This window comes from Anoplophora glabripennis, unplaced genomic scaffold, assembly GCF_000390285.2.
Source record: "Anoplophora glabripennis isolate ALB-LARVAE unplaced genomic scaffold, Agla_2.0 scaffold266, whole genome shotgun sequence".
NCBI lineage: Eukaryota > Metazoa > Arthropoda > Insecta > Coleoptera > Cerambycidae > Anoplophora > Anoplophora glabripennis.
Window position 1 is genome coordinate 2,243 of NW_019416461.1, and position 23,562 is coordinate 25,804.

A 23,562-nucleotide genomic window follows, 5' to 3' on the forward strand; every position below is an offset into this window, starting at 1 on the left:
CTTAGCAAAGCGCATCCCAGGCTGCATAGCCGCACTACCCTACCCAACCATACCACACATAAACATGACACTACCCCCGGGGTTTACACAGACGAGCCGGCGAAGCAAGAAGAGCGCCAGAAGAAAGGGCCCTAGCCGGCGGGGCCCAGCCAGGACAAAAGGAGGTCCCACAAAGCGCCTACACCGGCCGCATTTGCGGTCGGGGTAGACGACGGATGGGGCCCACCTACGAAGGCTGTCCAGGCCTACACGAGATGAGGCAGGATAAAGAGGGATAATCCCCCTCGATCCCAAGTCATTGAGGCCAATTTCTAGCCATGGAATAATGGCAGTTTAGGCTGGGGCTGACAATGGGTCTTTCTAGGTTTGTGTTTTCTTTGTTTCTGCTGACTTGTGATTCAGTTATTATTTGTGGTCAATGGTCGGTGGTAAAAAAAACGACCAAACCAAAAAATTTGGTATAAGAAATTAGAAACTTAATTAGAAATTAACGTTTAAATATTATTTAATTAATGGAAAAGAAAATTCAGAAAAACATTCCTGGGACTACACTTAGTACCCAAAATGGCCAGTTACTGACTTCTTCAGGAGTACCATCTTTGGATGCACTTTTAGGCAAGTTATATTTTAGGTTATATCTCTGTTCTGATTTTGACTAAAATTTCATCATTATTATAGGGGGTGGATTACCAGTAGGAACAGTAGTTTTAATAGGTGAGAATTTTTGTACCAAATATAAGATTGTTATAAAAAAAATGTTTATTGTTTCAGAGGAAGATTTCCATGGATCTTACTCAAAAATTTTACTCAAATATTTTCTTGCTGAAGGTATTGTTTCAAATCATTCTACGTTCATAGCTAGTCAAGACATAAATCCTTCTCATATCGTAAGTATTTTATTTAAAATAGACATGGTAAAAGCATTACATATTCAGGACAAAAAGGTCCGTCTAATTGTTGACATTGCCCGTAGTTTTAGTGGAAATTAGGCAATTTTCGGCCAGAGACAACATAATTATTGTCGTCAGATCTAAGAAAGCATGCCTTAAAGAAGACAAACTGTTACTTCAACTATTATAAAAATGTAATAAAACTAGTATATTATCGTTGCGCCTTCAAAATGTGACGTGCATATTTTCAGCAAAATGGGTAAAGTTCTGAACGTAGGATAAATGACATCATACTGCATAATCTGGTTAAAAACAGCTATCTTGTTTTCTACAGAAATGTGGTAAAAATAAAAAATAATTAAAAATAATTGTAATGCTTAATCCTTTCGCTGCGCAATATGTTTGAACGTAGCTACCGCGCCGTGCGCAAAAGTTTATAGCGTGCGAATATATACGTCTGTAGCAGTTAGACCACTTATAGTTTTACATTATGTTGTGTTAAATTACGATTTACGATAAACTTTACGATTTTATTTTAAATAAAATACAGTATATGTACTAAAAAGAAACTGAAAGAAAGATGAACAATCTTGGTATTATTACCAGTACCTCTTTCCAAAAAAATATTTTTCACAAGCGGTATAAGCTCGCCCGCAAAAATTCGCCATACCAATTGCAATAACCGAGTCACATTGCGCATGGTTGCGAATATATACGATTTGAGCAGCCTGATCCAATCTAACTATTCAAGCGAATTAATCCGTCATGAGCAGTTTGAGCCCTATACATTTTTAGCGAATATATACGTCTGGAGCAGTGAAAGGGTTAAATAAAAAAGTCAGTAAACAGTTTTTTAACTCCACTGAACAATTTGATAAAATTTACATGTCACACAAGGCGCAACAAATAATAATGATAAATGTATAATTTGTTAGATTGCCTTCTGGATTTTGACGTCCTACAATCGTCAAAATTTGCGTGCAAGCATAAGTCCTAACTGTGACTTATAGCGTAGTTTATAAAATCAATAGTAAAATCTTTAAAGAGTTCATAAATCAATTAGCGGGCTTTGTCATTAATGTTAAAATTACAGTTAATTTGCAGATTAGAAATTAAATTTCAAGAATAGAAATAAATATTTTTATTAATTTGTAATTCTTTATTTAAATATATTTAATTATAATATTTGCTTGAACTTATTTTCTCTTCTGGAAAATAGATTGACTATGAGACTTACCATTCCATAAAAGTAGAATTTTAACACTTTGTCTCCAGGCTATATTTTGAGATAACAGCATTTTAAATTATTTTCAGTATCCACATTTTCATTAAAAAATACATAATGTGGATTAAAGTTTATTTCATTGGAATGTTTTTTCAATATAAATATCTTTAAATTTTGTAAAAAATTAATAAAATATTAGACATCATTAAAGAAAAAAAATTAATAGGAGCTGTAAATGAACTAAAATCTTTTCTGTAAACTGATATTAAATTCTTGTGATGCAGATGCCAGAAGTTCTTTTGATTCTTGCAGATAGGTATTAAAAATGACCTTTGATCAGCAGCACAGATATTTTTATGCCAATAATGAGAGTAGAAGACATATCAAATGTAGTGTTATTAAAAAATATGTATATCTATGATATAATATATATTTTTACCATTTTTGATATGAAATTTAAAATTTTTAAAACATTTTGGGTATATACTGGTATATATTTATATAGTTTTTATGATAGTTTTTATATATAGTAAGTTATGCAAATCTGTTGATAAATAATTCCGGTGGAAATGGATATTGAATTTCACAGATAAAGGGTAATCAAATTGCTGACTCGGGAGTTATTTGTAGAAATGACTGCCAACAATTGTCTCATATCATAACTTGTATCTTAGGGAAAAATAAATAGTGTTGTTTTGCATGTTATTTTATTATAGTACTGATAAGCTGTTTATAAAATTCTTATTAACTATATAAATAATCCATGTCAACTGATAAACTTGTTTCAACTGAATAAGAATAAAAAATTAAATTGCTACTGCTTTGGTGTAATTTGAAATTTTAATATGGTATCATGCAGGAACTTTAAGTTCTAAATTTAAATATTTGATAGATAATTCTATTTTAACTACCTTGAAATGTTCTATGGATATAGTTCAGAAAATGCTTAGAAAAATGGCCGATATATATTTAAAAAATTATATTTGAGTAGTACCTATAACCTATAAAGAATAAGTTGGTAAGGATAATTATCCCAAAATATTATTGTTAAGATTGTTAGTAAAATAAAAAAAGTGCAAAAGAGCTTAAAAGTGGGAACGACATTTTATGTGATGTTAAATAATATAGACGATGATTTGAAAAAGAATAATATAATAGGCATTTGTTAAAATAGCCATAACTAAATATTAAAAGAGGTATAGATTAATTTTACCATGATGAAATCCCCAAAATAAGGAAAAAATTTTGCATGAAGAGACTGAGTCTTCAAAATAATATTGTTCAAATCAAATTGAAAACTGAAAAAAATTTCTTCTCATATATTCAAAATGCCCGAAAAATAAACAAGTAGAAACTTAGAACTGGAATCTTTCAGGGGCAGGTAAAGCTGAAAGACATAAACAAAATTTTATCCCATATTTCTTGGAGTGACATTTTCTTCTCTTATAGGACCAGATCATTAATATTTGAACTATTTTTACGTAAAAGTTCTCTCATGTTTTTCTTTGTTAAAAATCAGCCATTTCCAAGTTCAAATGATTTCAACTTTAATAATAATAATAATAAAAGTCTTTATTATCCACAAAACATAATCAAAAGTTAATTACATAAGAATTAAAGAAGAAAGAATAGTTGGGATAAGGGCGAGTTTCAGCTTGACTACAGAAGTAGCCAGCTGTTCTCCCAACTTTGTTATTCATTTATGAGAGCAATAATTAAATAAAGAGACATGTCCAAATTCTAAAATTCTTAAAATAAATTAAAAATGTAAGTACTAAGAAAAATGGAGCAAATTTTTTTCTAGGTTTTCAATTTCAACAGTTCTTTAATGATCTGGTTCATAGTTGTAATTTCATCTTATGAAGTATAATCATAAATTTTTATTCATTCATCCGAGTTTTTTATTTTTATAAATGAGTTTCATCTGCATATGACATGAATTTATTTCTGATGGGAAAATAGTAAAATGTATTTGTCATTTGTTTTGATTATTTTTATCATAAAATTGATTGATTTTGCTACATATTGTAATAAATAATTTTTGTTTCAGATAAAAGAGTTACCTGCTGTGATTGAAAGTGATCCTGAGCCAGAGACTAATGTTCCAAAAATCTCTGGTAGTAGTAATAAGATGAAAATAGCTTTCAGATATCAAAATTTACAAACAGACAATTCGTCAGATAATTTTAAACATATCGGGCATTATTATGACCTCTCAAAAAATATGTCTTTTTGTGATATAGAAAATTCAGATATTTACTATTGGACGGGACAAAGAATAGAAAATGGTACTTTATTTTAGAATATTCATTTATTTTCAAAATTAATATTTTCGTTTTAGGTTCTAAAACATTTTCCAATCCTGCTTATAATGACCTATTGAAATGTATTAAATATAAAATTAAAGAAGGCAAGTTCTTTTTAAAAGATAATCCTGAGAGAAGGTCTGTGTTACGTATAGGAATACATTCTTTGGGTTCACCAATGTGGCTACCACATAGAAAATCAATACATTCTATAGACAGCAGTAGGGACTTAGACATGTTTATTTTCTGTTTGAGGGCCCTGGTTCGATCTGCATATGCAGTCGCAGTTATTACTGTACCAACACATTTATATCATGAGGTAAGTACTTCTATATTCATATAACAATTGCAGGCATATCCACAAAGTAAGAGTAGGTATTCAATTTAATTTTTTTAAATCAAAACTGCAGTATATGACAAATTATTCAGAAAGGTACATCAAACACTATTTTTCGACATAGTTGCCTTCAATCTCAATCTACTGTGAGCTGAGGCTGTGAGCTTTCTAATATCTTGGTAAAAAAAATCTCCTACCACCTCTCGGGTCTATTGTTTCATGGCACTGTGGACCTCATCGTTGGTAGAAAACCATCCATAAATACCTTCAGAGGAGAGAAAAGATGAAAATCAGAAGGTGTCAGGTCAGGGCTTTCTACAATGTTTACATGATTTTTCAGTACCGTGCAGCATTAATTGTTTCTCTCTGGGGCAAAAAGTCAATGAGGAGAATTGTTTTACGGTCCCTAGACACAGTTGCCATGATTTTTCAAGCCAAAACAATGGTTTTGATATTTTTACTGATGGTGAAGACGGATGTAGCCACTGATTGTCTCTTCGTCTCGGGTGTTGTGGGCCACCCACATTTCATCGCCAGTCACAGTACAATCAAGGAATCGTTCAAAATGCTTGAGAAATTCCCCCGAAGATGTGATTATGTTGGCTTTGTGTTGATCTGTGAGCTGTTTTGGAACCCGCGCCGCACACAATTTTCAATAAACAAGTGTTTCCGTAATGATTTCAAGCAGAATCTGGAGATTTGTGAAAATACTGAGTTCATCTCACCCAAAGTCAGTCGATGGTCATCACGAAGCATTTCTTTTATCTTGTTCATCATCTCATCAGTCACGATTGAGGAACGTCCACTCCTTTGTTTATCATAAACATTCGTTCTGCCAGCTTTGTATTCATGACACCACTTGTACATATAAGTACATTCATCACACCATCCCCATAAGCAGTTTTGATTTTGTTAAAAATCTGTAACGGCACCTTTCCCTTTGCAAGAAGAAACCGGATTATGCTCCTCGCTTTACAGCTGGCAGGATATGGAATAGCGGCAGTCATTTCAACACACCACTACAACAACAGTTCTCAGCTGATTGAGACAAATGATTGCCTGTTCTGCTCTCACCATCCCAAGATTGGCCTTGAATGCAGTGTTGCCAACTTTGTCGAAAACATAAACCACATAGCATCATAGTCTCGGTACTCTTACTTTGTAGATATGCTTCATGTAACATTTATTTTCAGTAGAAATGTTTTATTTATGGCGACGCTGAAACTTGTACTCGTATTTAAAAATACAATTGTAATTATTTGAGCTCTATTAACTGTACAGAGCCTTTATACCTAAATAATTACAAGCCACTTGACCAGTAATTTTGTTTGGAATAGTAATTTCATTCCCTTCAGGTAGGCAATCAAATTTTGGTAAAATTAAAAGTTATTTAGACAATGAGATCAAGATTAAGTACATGAAAACACAACATTCTGTTTTATCTGCTGTGATTGCTGTAATTTTTCACGAGGTTCTATTCAACCAATCATCAGTCGCATTATCTCAAGAGTAGGCATAACGTTTTGCTACTGTTCATTGTAAACGAATCCTTAGTTTTGGCGATGCCAAAACTTACGGATTTTAATGAATTAATGTTGGGTTGTCTAAGCTTAGCCGTCACGTGGCTTGTAAACATTTATAAAGGCTCTGTATATACAGTAGATACAGTAATAATGTTTTGTTTCATTATAAGTATTATAAGTAAACTTTTATGTGTTTTTATCACAATCAAATCCACTTAGGGATATAGATACATAGATCTGTCAGAATCTTTTTTTTCCAAATCTGTAGAAATCTTAAGAAAGTAAAACATTTTTCTAGAAATTTAAATGTTATCAATTGAATTGGTTTTTTAAAACAGCAAAAAATTATTTGTTTACTTAATTTTAGAGATAACGAAGGACATTATTTGAAATTTTTCATATTATTTTATATATACAGGAAATGAACACAATTCTTGACTTTGTTTTGATGGTTACCTATTATAGCTGTATTTGTTTTACACACTTGGTCACTTTGGTTAATTCACTTTCAGTAGAGTTCTGACCAAGTTCGTTTTTTTTTTAAACAAGTGAACAAACCAAAATGTGACCAAAATCAGTTACCCCCTAATATCGTGGTTAGTAAGTGAACAAGACAACCGAACAAAACATAACCTACAAATAATAATAATCATAAATCTAAATAATAAAAATAAGCCGTTGATATTGGATATGGATTCATCCGAAGAAGATATGTTGATTGTAAGTATGATTGACAACAACAACCTAATTAAACTGAAATTGATCAGACGTCAAAAGTCAAAATTTAAAATGGAGTAGATATGTGTTTTGTTTAACCTAAAGTTAGTTCAAATCACGGTCACTTCTAGTTTGGTCAATTTGACCAAACTGAACTAACCAAGTGCTAAAACAAATATAGCTATTATCTCACAAATCAACAAAAAAAGTTCACATGAACATTTCTACACAAAATTTTGTTTTTTATGACGCTAGGTATTCAAAACGAATAGGAAATATAGTTTAATTTAAACTGTAAAAAACAGTTGGGGGTAGTGATGCATATAATTTTTTTTATTCATAGATAATGTGATTGATTATTTTAATTATCAGTTTGCCATTATAGTTAATTTAGCATTATGACATTTTTAATGATGAATATTTTGCATATATTTTTTTCTTTAAACTACCCCGTGATTATCTGCGTGTATGCGGTTTATTTTATATGACATAGAATTCATTATACATATAATAATGGTAATGATAATGTAATATCTCTACTATTACATTTTTATTTTTTATTGATTTGCACAAAATGATGGAAAATAAAAAAAAAGATACAGTTGTAAATCTTTTGGAAAAAATTGTACTTAAAAAATATATGAGAACAATTTATTTCTGAGTCATTACTCTTCTATAGTATGTTGCCACTTAGGAGTTTGATACTTTTGGCAGTGGCAATTCAGCATACACTATTTGAATTGAGACTTATTTTTTATTTTTCAGATCTCTTTAGATAGGTGTATCCATTGTAGTGATATAGCTATGAGACTGCAAGCTTTTAGTGGAACGGAATTAGAAAATAATCAAAGTTTATCGGACTATCATGGATTTTTCTATTTAACGAAGTTAGCGGCAATAAATTCATTAGCATCCAAGCATCCGGGTTCAGTCGAATATGCATTTAAGTTGAGGAGGAAGAAATTTTCTATAGAAGTCCTTCACTTACCGCCAGGTAATACATATTTTCTTTTATTATTTTTTATATTCTAGAGATAATAAATCTTGTAATTTAATATTCAAGCCATCGAAAAGCTGGATCTCCCTAGACATGTTCCAATTTCTAAATGTTCTTTCATCGATTAATTAATTTTTATATGCCTGTTCAAAAGAATATTATAGCGCAATATATACTCGATTATCCTTACTAGGTGAGACTGACAGCAACATAGACAATCAAAAGTAACAATGATATAAGCTTATTTGGAGAAAGTATTTTATTTCATTTAAGGTATCTATTATGTTGTTCAAAGAGATAAAAACACAATTTAAAATAACTATCTCGTTTTATGGAATACTTGGACAAAATATTTAAATTTCCAATATAAAAACACAGTTCCACAAGAAAATGGGAGGTCCGAAAGACAAGACCGTAGTATCTGTAGGTTTTTGAGGTCGCTGAATCTGAATACGATATCCGTTTGACTCGATCAGGTCTGTTAAATACTCTCAAATTCTAAACTCAAAAGACTCATGCATTTATGCGCATTGAAATTTGGGTAACAAATAAGGTTAAAGAAAGAAAGCTTTAACTCTGAGCCAAATTGGAGCGTCAGTATCAACGCTAATGGAACATGAACATGTTAGCCGATTACTGCAAGTCGTTAAAACGAGATTTACCATTGAAATTGAGAAAACGTAAAAGAAATCCACTTCGCAGATCTTTTTACAACAAAATAGTTCCATACCACAAAAGTGAGTCTCTTGATACCATAATAGTGAGATTTCAATTCACCAAAGCAGAAAACCTCTTATTGTAAGAAACTATTCTCAGGAATCTTAATCGACACGGACTCACTGGATAAATTAATATACATGAATGGACACATTGGTTTAAAGTTTATTTAATTAGGCTTATTGATACTAGAATTTGGCATGTCTAAACAATTAATTCGAGAATCATGAGCTCAGAGTTAAAGCTTTCTTTAATGTTATTTGTTACTCAAATTTTAATACGCATAAATGATTAACTTGGATGTTTTAGATTTAGAACTTGAGAGTATTTAGCAAATCTGATTGGATCAAATGAATCTTGGATTCGGATTCAGCAACTCCAAAAACGTATAGATATGTAGGTTTACTTTGTTGGCAATTGATTCTGTACATTTGACCTTGAACTGACCTTAGCCCAGAGCAAATTGGGTCAAACGAACACCGTACATGAAATATATGCTTAAGTTAAACAATAAAGTATACTAGATGCAATAAAGTCATCAGTGGTGTAGTTAGAGCTATAGTTTTGTATTGGAAAACGCACATGTTTGAACACAGATTTAAAGGTTGATCGATTTTGCGCATGAACTTTTGTGATCATGTGATTATCATCGGCTCCTTTCTGAATTGTCCGTGTGTCCTTTTGAAAATGATTCAGTGGATCATAAAATGTGTAATCTACCATTCATCATTTATGTAGTTAGAACTAATCAGTTTGTGTGCACATATTTTCTGTGACTCTTCAAAAACGCTCTTAGAAATGTAGAGATCCGGATCATTAAGTTTCAAATAATTGACTTTATACTGTAATTACCTTTATTTTTGAAGATCCAAATACATACATATCTCAATATTCAAAGTCAAAGGAGTATTTTTTAATAATGAAAGTTGTATGGTAACACTTTGGTGTGGTTTGAGTTGAAAATTATTGTAAATTCCAAACCATTAGATATTATTTTCATATAAACTTTTTTTAAGAAATCCTCTCATATGGCTATACAAATTCGATAGTATTTCAAAGTAGGTATTTCAGAAAATATAATGTAAAAATAAGTACATGCACATTCTCGAGTTCAATTTTAAAGATAATTGTCAAATCAGATTTTTTTTTGTTACAAGGTGATTTTCTTTTTCTTGAGATTTAGTTAGAGTTAGAAATAAGCTTTCTCCTATATAAACTTTACAGATTGATTGATGATACTATGGAACTATGAAGCAACCATAATAATTTTTTAAATAGGAATATCGATGACTGTGGTTTAGAAAAGAATTTTAACAGTTTTAAGGTTTTTTTTAATAGAAATAGTTAGCTGTAATAACAATTTACTATCATATGTACAACTGCCACAAATTCCATAAAATATAAATTTTTCCTCTTTGGTTATATTCAGTCATTGTAAGTTCCATTGATACAAAACAGTACTTCTAACTGAAAAAGGTAAATTGTTATGGTATTTCTAGTAGGGTATGTACAAGTTTTATGTGCATAATAGGTTATACCTCTGCCCACGTTTTTAATTATACAGAAGGTCAGAGGTATAACCTATTATGCTTATAAAAATACAATGAGAGCAGTAAACAGAAATAAACAGTTTATCAATCATAACAAAATTATAAAGTAAACATAAATGGTACGTATATGATATTTAATAATCAGTTATTTATGTGAGTATCGTAATGAGTTTTCAATACACTGATGCTAGGCAAAGTATTCCATTCATTATAAACATGATGTATGTACAAGAATGTTTTTTTTTAATAAAATAAAGTTTTTTCTGCGACTCCAACTGGGGACCTTCAGTTTGGTAGTTGTGAGCTTACAAACTGAACCACAGGGACCTATTAGTAGGCAGAGTCTATATCGGATATTTCAAGGTTTATGTTGTTGTTGAAATATTAAAATTAAGTTTTCCTGTTACATTATTATCTCAGAAGGACACATACAGTGTCGAACAGCAAAATAATGATTCATTGCAGCCCAAACAGTCCAGTCAATGACTGTTGTCTGCCCAAACTTCAGATATACTTCGGTCACCTGTCTCTCAAAAAATTGTCGACGAGGATCAGTTTTTTAGTGAAAAATTAGCTAATAGAAACCCAAAAATTTTAAACCAAAATACACACAACTACACAGGAAGGACGTGCCTTTGACTAGCCACTTTGTGGTGCGTGGGTAAACTTTTCGTCTTGGCAATATGCCTCTTCTTGAAAGCAAATGTGGAAGCCAGAGTAATCTACAGTGTTTACATATACACATATACACATATATACATATTATATTAATTCTGGAAGCAAACATTTCTATAAATTTTGGTATAATGACATAAAATGGTAATTTTTTATTTTTTAAGGGCTACTTGATCTACTAGTGTGTCAAACTGTTCCTTGAGCATCCTCATACAGTTTTCATATTTCGGTAAATCTTTCCCTGCAAATTCTCTCGGTAACATAGATGAAGCGCTATGTTTTCCTTCAGTCAATTACGTCTACATTTATATCTGATAATTCACGTATTATATTTAATATATAATTGATGTACCACGTGTAAATAAACACTACACGAGAATACTGAAATGCATACACGCTAAACTTTTTCTTACCAAACATGAGTTACTTGATTTAGTAACTTGCTTTAGCTACTTGACACATATAAATTTGCCTTGGCTACGACATATGTCATAGAGATTTATTAAAAAACAATAACAATATCTGATTTGACAGTTTTTGTATGGGAAAGAATCGGTTTTATCGCTAGTAGTAGTCTGAGATACCCTAATATCTCTTTGAATATGGCTCATTTTGTACAGTAATCAATATTTTAAATTTTCAGATATTCAAGACCAGGATAGTAAAAGTGAAAATAAACCAACATTAGGCTGTAGTGGTGCAAATAAACACATTTTGGAATTTTAATTATGTTCCTAAAAATTATTTCTAATTAATTATTTATTGAAGAGTATTATATTTTCAATTTATAGATACAGTTTTTTAATAAAATATTTGACAATTTGTTTTTCAATTTTATATGAACTTTTATTATATTGTACCGGATTTATTTTATTTAGTTTTTATTAATTCGGTAAATTTAAGTGCACTTTCATGCGGGGAATCTACCTGCGGCAGAGTGCGAGAAGATTAGCTGTACATTAGTTCTTCATAACTACTTTTGTACAATTAGTTTTCTCGCAGATAGTCTGCCGCAGGTAGTTTCCTCGTATGAAAGCACTCTAAATCTGTCAAAAATTAAATAAAGGATTGTATTATTTGAAATACAGTCTGTCCAAGATAACGATGGGATAGCTTTAGGATCTAGGAAACGGGGTGGCTCAAATTAGAAAAAGTTGTGGTTTTTTATACCTAACAATATGTCGTTTAGAAAGTTTTAAAATTCCCGGTAGTTTCGTAAATATCCGAAAAAACTCGAAATTTTGCAAAATCGTTTTATTTTTTCCTGACTTTATTTGAAGACGAATTTTAAAATAAATTGCATATTTACATTGCTGTCATTTTTTTCGCTCTATTCAATGGCGTCAACATTTTTGCAATCTTACGTTTCGTCTTCGAGGGGCCATCATCAGGTTAATGTTTTTGAATACATCGCTGCTATTTTTATGACAAAATCTAAAGTCATTTTTAATTCTGAAGTAGATGATATTACTATTGTAATCGGTTAAAAAGGTTTTTAGCTTGTTTTGGCTATCCTTTAAAATTTTTCCTGAGTATGGCTCTGAACGCTTTCAAATTATCTATTGGAGGAAGTCATAACAGTATAAAAGTCAATACAGTACAAAATATCCAACAATTTTTTTACTACTATTAGCATACTAATTAGAAATGTAACAAATGCCGGGACGCGTGGTATTTTATTTGTTAGTTCTCGGAACGGAGGGGCCAAAAAGTAAAATATTTCAGTCAACACTAATTTATTGGAAAGTTAAGAGTTTCAAGTAGGTAGCGTCGTCCTTCGGAGAAATTTAGCCATATTTTTAACAAGTTCACTTAGAGTGGGGGCCATGTGACAGTCATCTGTTGCGTCTGGGAGGCGCCAGCGTAGAAACCCATATTTTTAATAACGCGCGAAATCACGAGAAGAACGTAGAGGTTCCAAAGTAGAATTAAATCAAATTGTTAAATTGATAGTAAATGGAAAAGAAAGTAACAGATCAAGTAGCTGGTTTTTTGACGGATTTTCCAAGCTATAAGAGTAGATTAAATGAGATCGACTAATCCGTCCCGTATTAGCTACACGGAGTCCCTAGAGGAAGGCTAGGGTTACTTGTAAGTCACATAATTATTTATATATGTAAATTCAGTCCATTAGACAATTATTAACATGGCATAGTTATGCTAAAGCATCCCGACATTCAGGATTTCTGCCAATAAGAAACTTCTCCACATTGAGCAGTCGACTTAGTTTTAGAGTCTCGGGCTAGTTAATTAAATTTAATAATAGATTAAGTTTTTTCCAAATTTTGCTAGGGAGCGCGCATTCCCTGAATCTCGGTACGCTGTCGCGTGTCTATAAATTAATTAATAATTTTGTACGAGCTGTTGTGTTGTTATTTTGTTTGTTTGTTTTGTTTATTGTTATTAAAACCCTTTCTGGAAGTTTTGGTGTTTCCTTTTTGTTTCTCCAACCTCAGTGTCACCCTGTACAGCCAGTCACTGGATTACATTCTACATAAGCAATGAATGGTAAGTGCTTGAATTTCATTCTCTGAACATACAACATTTCTAAGTTCTCGCGTATTAATTAAAAGGTAATGGTAATTATAAACTCCCTTTCGAGAATTAAACAGTAAACTCTTGTGAAATCCAGACTTGTTATGATACTGGTCAGAACGATAGATAGATAGATAAAGAAATAACCCCTCAGGTTACAGAAATAATAAAACATTTCATAAATTCGTATTATCTTTTCATTACGTACAAATTTTTTAAATTATTGATTAAAAAAAAATGTTGGATATTTTGTGCTGTATTGACTTTTATACTGTTATGACTTCCTTCAGTAGATATTTTGAAAGCGTTCAGAGCTGTACTCAGGAAAAACTTTAAATGATAGCTAAAACAACCTAAAAACCTTTTTAGTATAATAGTAATATCATCTAATTCAGAATAAAAAATGATTTTAGATTTTGTCATAAAAATAGCAGTGACGTAATTAAAAAAATTAACCTGATGATGGCTCTTCGAACACGAAACGTCAGATTGTAAAAATATTGACGCCATTGGAGAGAGCGCAAAAAGTGTCAATGAATATATGCAATTTATTTTAAAATTTATTTTCAAATAAAGCCAGAAAAAAATTAAACGATTTTGCAAAATTTTGGGTTTTTCCGGATACCTATCTTTTGAACTACCCGGAATTTTAAAACTCTCTAAACGGCATATTGTTAGGTATAAAAAAATACAACTTTTTTCTAATTTGAGCCACCCCATATCTTACTGCTTCCTAGATCCCCGTGCTATCCCATCTTTATCTTGGACACAAGTGTATATTACAAATATAAAGACATTGTGTTTATAGTATATTCTATTTACAGTATGACCGAGGTTAAAATGGACAAGGTGGAAAAAAACCTTTTTGGTTTTAAGTATAAACAAAGTTATACTAGACATAACATTTTGGTAATTTTTTTAAATAAACTTATGGAGAATTTTAAGTTTGCGTGTACAGGGTGCTCTTATTTTATTGATACGAAGACATGATATCAAAAGGTGTTTAGACTTATACTCCAACTCCAGTCGAATTAGAGTTTGAACGTAAAAAAAATATTAGTAGACATTTTATTGCACTTTATGATGGGGAAGGGTAAATAGAATGATAATGTCAAAAAAGTAATTCGAAAGAAGTGACACTAAGTTGGCAAATGGCACATAAGTTGCAAAATTACGTGTTTTTTTCACATTTTTTACTGCCTATTCTAGATGAGCTATCGGAAAATTAGTTATTTTGTGTTGTATCTAAAGTCATTTTTCATCTATTTGTTAACTATAAAATAAAGGTCAAATGCGGAAAAATCAGTTCTCGAAAATTACGTTTATCGAAAAAAATGGTTAATCCAAAGGTCGATTCAATTGATCGTGAAATTAATTTCCTTCATTTTTTTTTCACTTAATTGTTTAATTACTAAATGTTAATTTGTTAATATTGTACCGGGTGGCCAACTAAGAACGGCCGCCGGACATATCTCAGAAACGAATAATCGCACAGCTTTAGGAAAAAAATTACATATTGAAAAGTGGCCCTGAAAAATCGCTGGAAAATGTTTGCTAGTTTCTAAAATGGGCGCTAGGTGGCGTAACAGCCACTACTAAATAGAAAATTGGGATTTTCTCCATATTTTATTGAATTAAGTGGTATTGAAAATATATGCAGTGTAATGTAATCCTTAAACAATGTTGACTCTTTTTTGTGTAACACTTTTCTATCTTCAACAATAAAGTGGTGGGGAGCCTTCAAAACAAATTTTTTTTAAATGCCGATTACTCCAGTTAGCTCTAATGGAATTTAACAAATTTTGCCTCATTGCAAAGAGCTTTGTTTAATCTATCAACTGCATTTTAAGCTAATTTTATTTAAAGATTACCGTCGCTGCTATATGGGGAGCGTTATATGATATGCTTACAAATTTCGAAATTTTTCTTAGAAAAATCAAATGGTATGTTTGTTTTTACACGATGAAATAGAGCACTGAAGGCCTAAGACATCTGTGAAAACCGCAACTCGATATCTTTCTTCTAAGAGTAGATNCTAAAATCACGTGGACCAATTGAAAATGATACACTGTATTGTCACCACTGTCTTGTATAGAGTCACTGTAGGGAAGGGTAAATAGAATTATAATGTCAAAATAGTAATTCGAAAGAAGTGACACTAAGTTGGCAAATTGCACATAAGTTGCAAAATTACGTGTTTTTTCACATTTTTTACTGCCTATTCTAGATGAGCTATCGGAAAATTAGTTATTTTGTGTTGTACCTAAAGTCATTTTTCATCTATTTGTTAACTATAAAATAAAGGTCAAATGCGGAAAAATCAGTTCTCGAAAATTACGTTTATCGAAAAAAATGGTTAATCCAAAGGTCGATTCAATTGATCGTGAAATTAATTTTCTTCGTTTTTTTTCACTTAATTGTTTAATTACTAAATGTTAATTTGTTAATATTGTACCGGGTGGCCAACTAAGAACGGCCGCCGGGCATATCTCAGAAACGAATAATCGCACAGCTTTAGGAAAAAAATTACATTTAGAAAAGTGGCCCTGAAAAATCGCTGGAAAATGTTTGCTAGTTTCTAAAATGGGCGCTAGGTGGCGTAACAGCCACTACTAAATAGAAAATTGTGATTTTCTCCATATTTTACTGAATTAAGTGGTATTGAAAATATATGCAGTGTAGTGTAATCCTTAAACAATGTTGACTCTTTTTTGTGTAACACTTTTCTATCTTCAACAATAAAGTGGTGGGGAGCCTTCAAAACAAATTTTTTTTAAATGCCGATTACTCCAGTTAGCTCTAATGGAATTTAACAAATTTTGCCTCATTGCAAAGAGCTTTGTTTAATCTATCAACTGCATTTTAAGCTAATTTTATTTAAAGATTACCGTCGCTGCTATATGGGGAGCGTTATATGATATGCTTACAAATTTCGAAATTTTTCTTAGAAAAATCAAATGGTATGTTTGTTTTTACACGATGAAATAGAGCACTGAAGGCCTAAGACATCTGTGAAAACCGCAACTCGATATCTTTCTTCTAAGAGTAGATATTAGGACACAAGTTTAAATTATGAATAATTATTACATTTGACTACGAAATTGACAAAGTGGCCGTTGAAAACAAATAAGGTGCGACAATGAGACAATGCAGAAATAATATAATATCTAAAAATATTCAGATTGTCATTGTTTTTATTATGTTTATTACCTCCTTTATAACTGAATTTGTATTTCGGATTTTAAATTAATTCCTAAAATTAAAATGATTCTTACAAATGAAGAAGCATTTGACATGTTAGCAATTTTCTTCGAATGCATGAGAAATGCAACTGTTGCTGCTAGGGTCTATGCGGGCAAAATATCCTGAAAGACGTCATCATACTAGAATAGGGATGGAAGAAGTGCAGTATCAGGGTCGCTGGTCTGTAAATGTATGGTGTGGTTGACAAATAATTGGGCTTTTGATTGTTAATGAAAGCCTTAATGGAGAACGTTATCTAAATTTTTTTAGAAATGAATTACCACTTTTAGAAAACGTACCTTTGGCAATTCGTCGTGATATGTTTTTCCAACACGACGGCTGCCCTGCGCATTTCTCTGCAAAGGTTGGGGAATTTTTGGAACAAACATATCCTGGAAGGTGGATAGGGCGTGGAAGTTTATTCTCTTAGCCACCCAGGTGTCCAGATCTGACTTGTTTAGATTTTTAGTTATGGGGGCGAATAAAAGACCTTGTGTTTTCCACCACACCACAAGAGACGACATGGTTGAAAGAATAAGAAATGTTATTCAAAGTATTTCAGTGGACTTCCATTCTATCCACTCAGCAGAGAGTGATATCTTGCATTGAAAATGATGGACGGCATCTAGATTATCCATTTATAACTCCCTCGGTCGAAATTATAGAGAGTGACTCAGACATAATATAAACACACTATTACCATAATACGTATAAAATGATTTTTATAACGGTTCAATATTATTTATCTTTGTACCGCTCGCTACGCACATCGATAGAATCTATAATCGTCTATAGACTGAGTTACACTGAACGTCGATCTATATTCTATCTCTGTCTTTTGCACTTGGTAGGGAATAGGGAAATGCTTTTTTAGTGGGTGTAAACGGACTTGATTTACCCGTCCTGAGAAACGTCATAGCATAAGCGTAGACGAGGGGTCTAATTCCATGGCTATAATAAATTTATAAATTAAAAAAACACAACTGGGACGTTTTAAAATGCTGTAATAATTAAAATGGATCAAAGTGCCGGTTATAGCAAACCGTAAAAAAATATTAGATGTTATGTTTTATTATCTATTTTCTATATCTTGTTGCCTTTTACGCAGACACGCCAATGGATTTTCGTTCCCGGCACGCTTCATCCCCCTTACTAGTCCAAAAGCTAGCGATGAGTCATTCTCTATAATTTCGACCGCGGAGTATAGGATCTAATATAATGTATTTTTACATTTTTTTTTATAAACCTTATTGTTATTACTATTAGATACGTTCTCATTATTATTAATTTTTAATTATTATATTTTATAAGATATTATAGTTTCTTTGGTAGCTTCAGAATCGTATCTATCTATAAGTGGTAAGCCACTCATATTACGTCAGCAGGATGCGTAACTTCATAATTTAAACTTTGTGTGCTAATATCTACCCTTAGACGAAAGATATCGAGTTGCGGTTTTCACTGACATCGTAGGCTTTCAATGCTTTATTTCATGGTATAAAAACATATCATTCATTTGGTTTTTCTAAGAAAAATTGCGAAATTTGTAAGCATGTCATATAACGCTCCCTAGCGGCAACGGTAATCTTTAAATAAAAATAGCTTAAAATGCAGTCGATAGATTAAAGAAAGCTCTTTGCAACGAGGCCAAATTTGTTAAATTCCATTAGAGCTAACTGGAGTAATCAGTATTTAAAAAAAAATGTTTTGAAGGCTCCCCACCAGTTTATTGTTGGAGATAAAACAAAAAGTGTTACACAAAAAAGAGGCAAGGATTACACTGCCTATATTTTCAATAACACTTAATTCAGTAAAATATGGAGAATATCCCAATTTTCTATTTAGTCGTAGCTGTTATACCACCTAGCGGCCATTTTAGAAACCAGCAAACATTTTCCAGCGATTTTTTAGGGCCACTTTCCTGAATGTAAATATTTTCCTAAAGCTGTGCAATGATTCGTTTCTGAGATATGGCCGGCGGCCATTGTTAGTTGGCCACCCGATACACAGGTATAATTGATCCAAAGAAACGAATCGAAAAAGAAAAATTTAAAAATGTTGAAACTATGTTGTTGATTAAAACTAACAAAGTAGGACGTGTGAAATAGCGTTATAAATAAATTGTCCTATTATGGGATGAGGTAAAAGCCGCTCGGGAATTCGTTCTTTTTGCATTAAATACAGCTTATTTTTACGGTTATTTAAAAAAAAGAGATTATCTACGCCTCTTTGTTCACAAGCTAGCTTTTTTTTTTATAACATTAATTGTTAATTAACTATTGCACGTATCGGACCGGGATTTTAGAGACAATTAAAGAAAGAGTTAAACTTTTATTTTCAAAAAGTTTTACAATGATAGTTCGTGTAATAAACGCGCTAGCAGCATTAAAAGTTAATAAATGGCCTGCACCGGGAGAAGGAGCGCTGACCCCGCGTACGCTCCTGAACGCCACTTTCGGTCGTGGATTATCTCGACAACATTGCATTGATGAATTTAATTCAACTTTTGGCGATAGAGCACCATCAAAAACCACTGCATATCGGTGGCCGTAGTTTGCTGACTGACGAATTTCGTGAAGGTCGTCCAAAATCAGTTGTTGTTCCAGAAAACATTAATGCTGTGCATGAACTGATATTGCAAAATCGTCATGTGACTTATTCTTTCGCGTTGGATCCCACATAATTTAACAAACGCTCAAAAAAAAGGTTTGTGTCGATCGGTCAAAAGAAATGCTCAAAATACGTCTATGATATCGTAACAGGTCATAGATTTGAGCCCGAAAGTAAACAGCAGTTGACTTTATGGGTTTTTCAAGATGAGCCAAATCCAACAAAAGTTGTTCACGCACAAAGCAGATAGTCGCTTGTTTTTTCAAAAATACCGGACCTGGTTTAGTAATTAGTGTAACATGGGACCGTCAATTATTCTAAATGGTACACAATTTGTTTGCCAGTAGTCTTCGCAAAAATAAGGGAAACCAGCTACCGAGGATGCATCATTCTCCATCAGGACAATGCGAGTTCTCATTTTCTATATATATTTTTCTTATCTAGGGTTCTCACACATCGGCTCAAACAAGCGACTATTTGAGAACGGAAAAGTCGAATTGATGAGTCATCCGCCTAACAGCCCTTATTTGTCACCCAATGACTTTTTTTCCCGCATATCAAAAATAAATTAAAGTCGACGTTTTTCGACTTCAAAGCAGTTAATGCGCTCAAAATGTATGTCTGGAGGTACATACCGCAATTGAAAATTGGTTCAAGCGCATGCAAAAGCCTATTGATACGTCCTTCAAAAGTTCATGGACTCAATTCAAGTCCACCAAAAGATGCTTTTTATCGGCAAATGAGTTCGTAAATGAATAGGAATTAATTACAAATATGTTAAGCCTTTGGAGTAGACACGTGATTAGTTTTTATATAGGTATGTATTTTGGATAAACTTTTAAGGTGTGAATATGGTTAGACAGTGCAGAATTTGTAAGAAATTGGATTATAAACATCCACATCTATCCTTCCACAGGTAAGCGTGCTTGAAGGTGACTTTGGAATGTATATGCAATTCTGGCCATAGTCGTAAAACTGACTTTTGGTATTTTTTTTTTTTAATTTTGCTGAGATAGTAAGAAAACAATAATATGAACCATGTTTGTCCATTAAAATCAAAGGAAAATGCTGCACCACAAATAAGTTACAGACATTATTTATATTTAATATATTTATAGGTATTTCAATGTTATCCCTTATACCCAACATTACAATTTTGAATCATTCATCATTTTCAATTTCCTCTACAACAGCAAAAATATGGTGGTGGGTTCACTTATACATAAAAATACCGAAGATGCAATCAACTGAAAGTTGCATTCATTAAACCATATTGATGTTCTCCTTTGGGAATATATTTTTATGCCTCACTGAAAGTTTGCCTCGGTGTTCTAAAAGTGAAATGTGAATGTTTTTAGGATGCCTGGGGATGGTGCAACAAGAAAGAAATGGTTACAGCTATTGGGATTCAAAGAATTTATAAAAATATTATATGTATTATAAAAATACTGAGTAGCTGTTGAAATATATCGACTTAGGACTATAAAATATTTTATTTTGNCAAGGACATTTAAATAAAGGGGACTTATTTATTTACATTTCTAGATGAAGCCTGGTCTATTCACAGTCTAATTGTATCATTGTTGTCAGCTGTATAATTATACTGGAAATGTACTTAATATTTTTATCGCAATTTTCATCACAATTGTGAAAATTATTATTATAGGATAGTATTATTAAGTTATGCATACAATATTGTTAAATTCTGTACATATTAAACTATTTTTCATTTTTCATATTTGCCATGTTTGAAGACTTGGCAACTACGCAATAATTTGTAGCGTGTTCCTCGTTCGTTCTGCCGTGGTTGGCAGAATATGGCGTCTCTTGTTAGAAAATAGTTGTGATTTTAGTAAGTGAAACGTGATTAGTGTTTATACATGTATTTTGGATAAACTTTTAAGGTGTGAATATGGTTAGACAGTGCAGAATTTGTAAGAAATTGGATTATAAACATCCACATCAGCTATCCTTCCACAGGTAAGCGTGCTTGAAGGTGACTTTGGAATGTATATGCAACTGTGGCCATTGTCGTGCGTGTGGGTAACTTTTATTTGAATAACGGTAAAATTTTATAAAACTGACTTGGTATTTTTTTAAAATTTTTGCTGAAATAGTAAGAAAACAATAATATGAACCACGTTTGGCCATTAAAATCAAAGGAAAATGCTGCACCACAAATAAGTTACAGACATTATTTATATTTAATATATTTATAGGTATTTCAATGTTATCCCTTATACCCAACATTACAAATTTTAATCATTCATCATTTTCATTTTCCTCTACGACAAAAACCTTTTCAAAAATATATTTACAATTTTACTAAATGCACGAGCATAAAAACTGAATAAATACAACAGCAAAAATATGGTGGTGGTTCACTTATACATAAAAATACCGAAGATGCAATCAACTGAAAGTTGCATTCATTCAACCATTTGATGTTCTCCTTTGGGAATATATTTTTATGTCTCACTGAAAATTTGCCTCAGTATTCTAAAAGTGAAATGTGAACGTTTTTAGGATGCTTGGGGATGGTGCAACAAGAAAGAAATGGTTACAGTTATTGGGATTCCAAGAAGTTATAAAAATATTATATATATATATTATAAAAATACTGAGTAGCTGTTGAAATATATTGACTTAGGACTATAAAATATTTTATTTTGACCCTTCCAAAACGTACGACATTGGAGATGTAATCGCACGCATCAGTTGGATGAAAATAAAGCCCTCTGCTTTCCCCTTCACTCAGCATATGAAATAGACTGTGACATGCCTAGTTGCCTATATTTAAATGTCCTTGACCTATCGATTCGTATTTTTAAATATATGATTACCACGTTACTTTTAGCCCTTGGCGAGCAAAAAAAAGTACCTTTTTTAAATTAAAAAATATTAAAAATTTTTCGAGTTTTATCGATTTTTCGAAAAAAAAGGTCATCTCGAAAATTGGCTCTCCTTGCTCGACGAATAGTCGTAGAGAAACGAATCAGGGCTCATTTTTTCCTTAAGAGTTGTACTTTCATGGTAAAAAAGAGTGATAACGATTTTATTCATTTCAAGTGTCCAAAGATGACTGAAAAAAGTAAAAATTTTTTGGTCGCGTTTTTCTTGAATATCTTTTTCGATTTTCATTTCTCGATAATGTCTATTACAGAAATCGATTGCTGACATTTTTATGCGAATTTAAAAAAAAAACGTTGCTCTACGATCTTCTGGAGCCGAGATAATTTTTTTGCAAAAAAATCCACAGGCCGCTATTTAAGTGCTATAGCGTCCATTCCTACAGAGATTAAAGTTGAATATTTATATTTTTAATAAAACAAATACTGTGGTTCATTTTAGCCACTTCTGCATTTTTAATTGTGCGTCATACCGAAGGATTCGAGCTCACCTGTAGCGTGCGGTGGAGTGGGGGTAACGCTACTCGGCCGCTCTGAATACTGAATTCGCGCGGTAAAAAGCGCTCTTTCAAAATCTTCATTATCTCAACTTGTAAACCACGTACAAAAATCCTTTTGTACTTAATCTGGGGTAGCTCGACGAGATAAACCAAAATATGACGTTTACGACGGTCTCAAAAGTATAACTACCTTTGAAAAATGTAATTTTCCTTTAGTCTAAAATTCTCTCACCTCTTATTAACATTTCAATAATTATTTAATAATTGTTTGTGAAATAAAGTAAGTACAACGTTTTTATGGTAATTAAGTATATCATTTTATTATAAAAATATTACAAAATATTTGTTTAATTATCGTACAGAAAATTACGTGGTATAAAAATATTCGTCGATTACATTTTTTATTTTCACAGCTCATGTTTCAACTCTTCTCTTCAATTCCCTCGATCGTGATTCATTTTCTTCTTCCATGGTTTCGTTTTCTATATTTTTCACGCAATCAACTTGTCCACATAATTCATTTCATGAATGATTCAAACGCGTCAAAATAATCATCGTCTAATTGGATGTCTGGAGGTCAATTTTCAATCTCTGTAAGAATGAACGCTGTAGCGCTTAAATAAAAAAATTATCTCGGCTCCAGAAGATCGTAGAGCAACTTTTTTTTTAAATTTAAAACGCCAGCAATCGATTCCAGTAATAGACATTATCGAGAAATGAAAATCAAAAAAGATCGCGATCAAAAAATGTTTCAAAGTCGTCTTTGGACACTTGAAATTAATAAAATCGTTATCACTCTTTTTTAACCATGAAAGTACAATTCTTGAG

At 31.9% G+C, this 23,562-nt stretch overlaps 1 protein-coding gene across 1 annotated transcript; it reads left to right on the plus strand.

Moving 5' to 3' along the window:
- The first annotated feature begins 422 nt into the window (after positions 1-422).
- Positions 423-11,715, plus strand: LOC108908704 (elongator complex protein 4). Its single transcript, XM_018712819.2, has 7 exons — positions 423-615; positions 679-714; positions 772-887; positions 4,166-4,403; positions 4,457-4,740; positions 7,764-7,992; positions 11,581-11,715. Exons 1-7 carry the CDS (start codon positions 513-515, stop codon positions 11,661-11,663), a joined length of 1,089 nt encoding a protein of 362 aa, XP_018568335.1. The 5' UTR covers positions 423-512; the 3' UTR covers positions 11,664-11,715.
- Positions 11,716-23,562: the final 11,847 nt, after the last annotated feature.

Bases quoted from the DNA above. Each gene is read 5' to 3' on its own strand.
- LOC108908704 (XM_018712819.2), top strand. From the start codon at position 513: ATGGAAAAGAAAATTCAGAAAAACATTCCTGGGACTACACTTAGTACC. The intron at 4,741-7,763 runs GTAAGTACTTCT...TTTATTTTTCAG, and splicing joins CAACACATTTATATCATGAG to ATCTCTTTAGATAGGTGTAT. The intron at 7,993-11,580 runs GTAATACATATT...TTAAATTTTCAG, and splicing joins AGTCCTTCACTTACCGCCAG to ATATTCAAGACCAGGATAGT.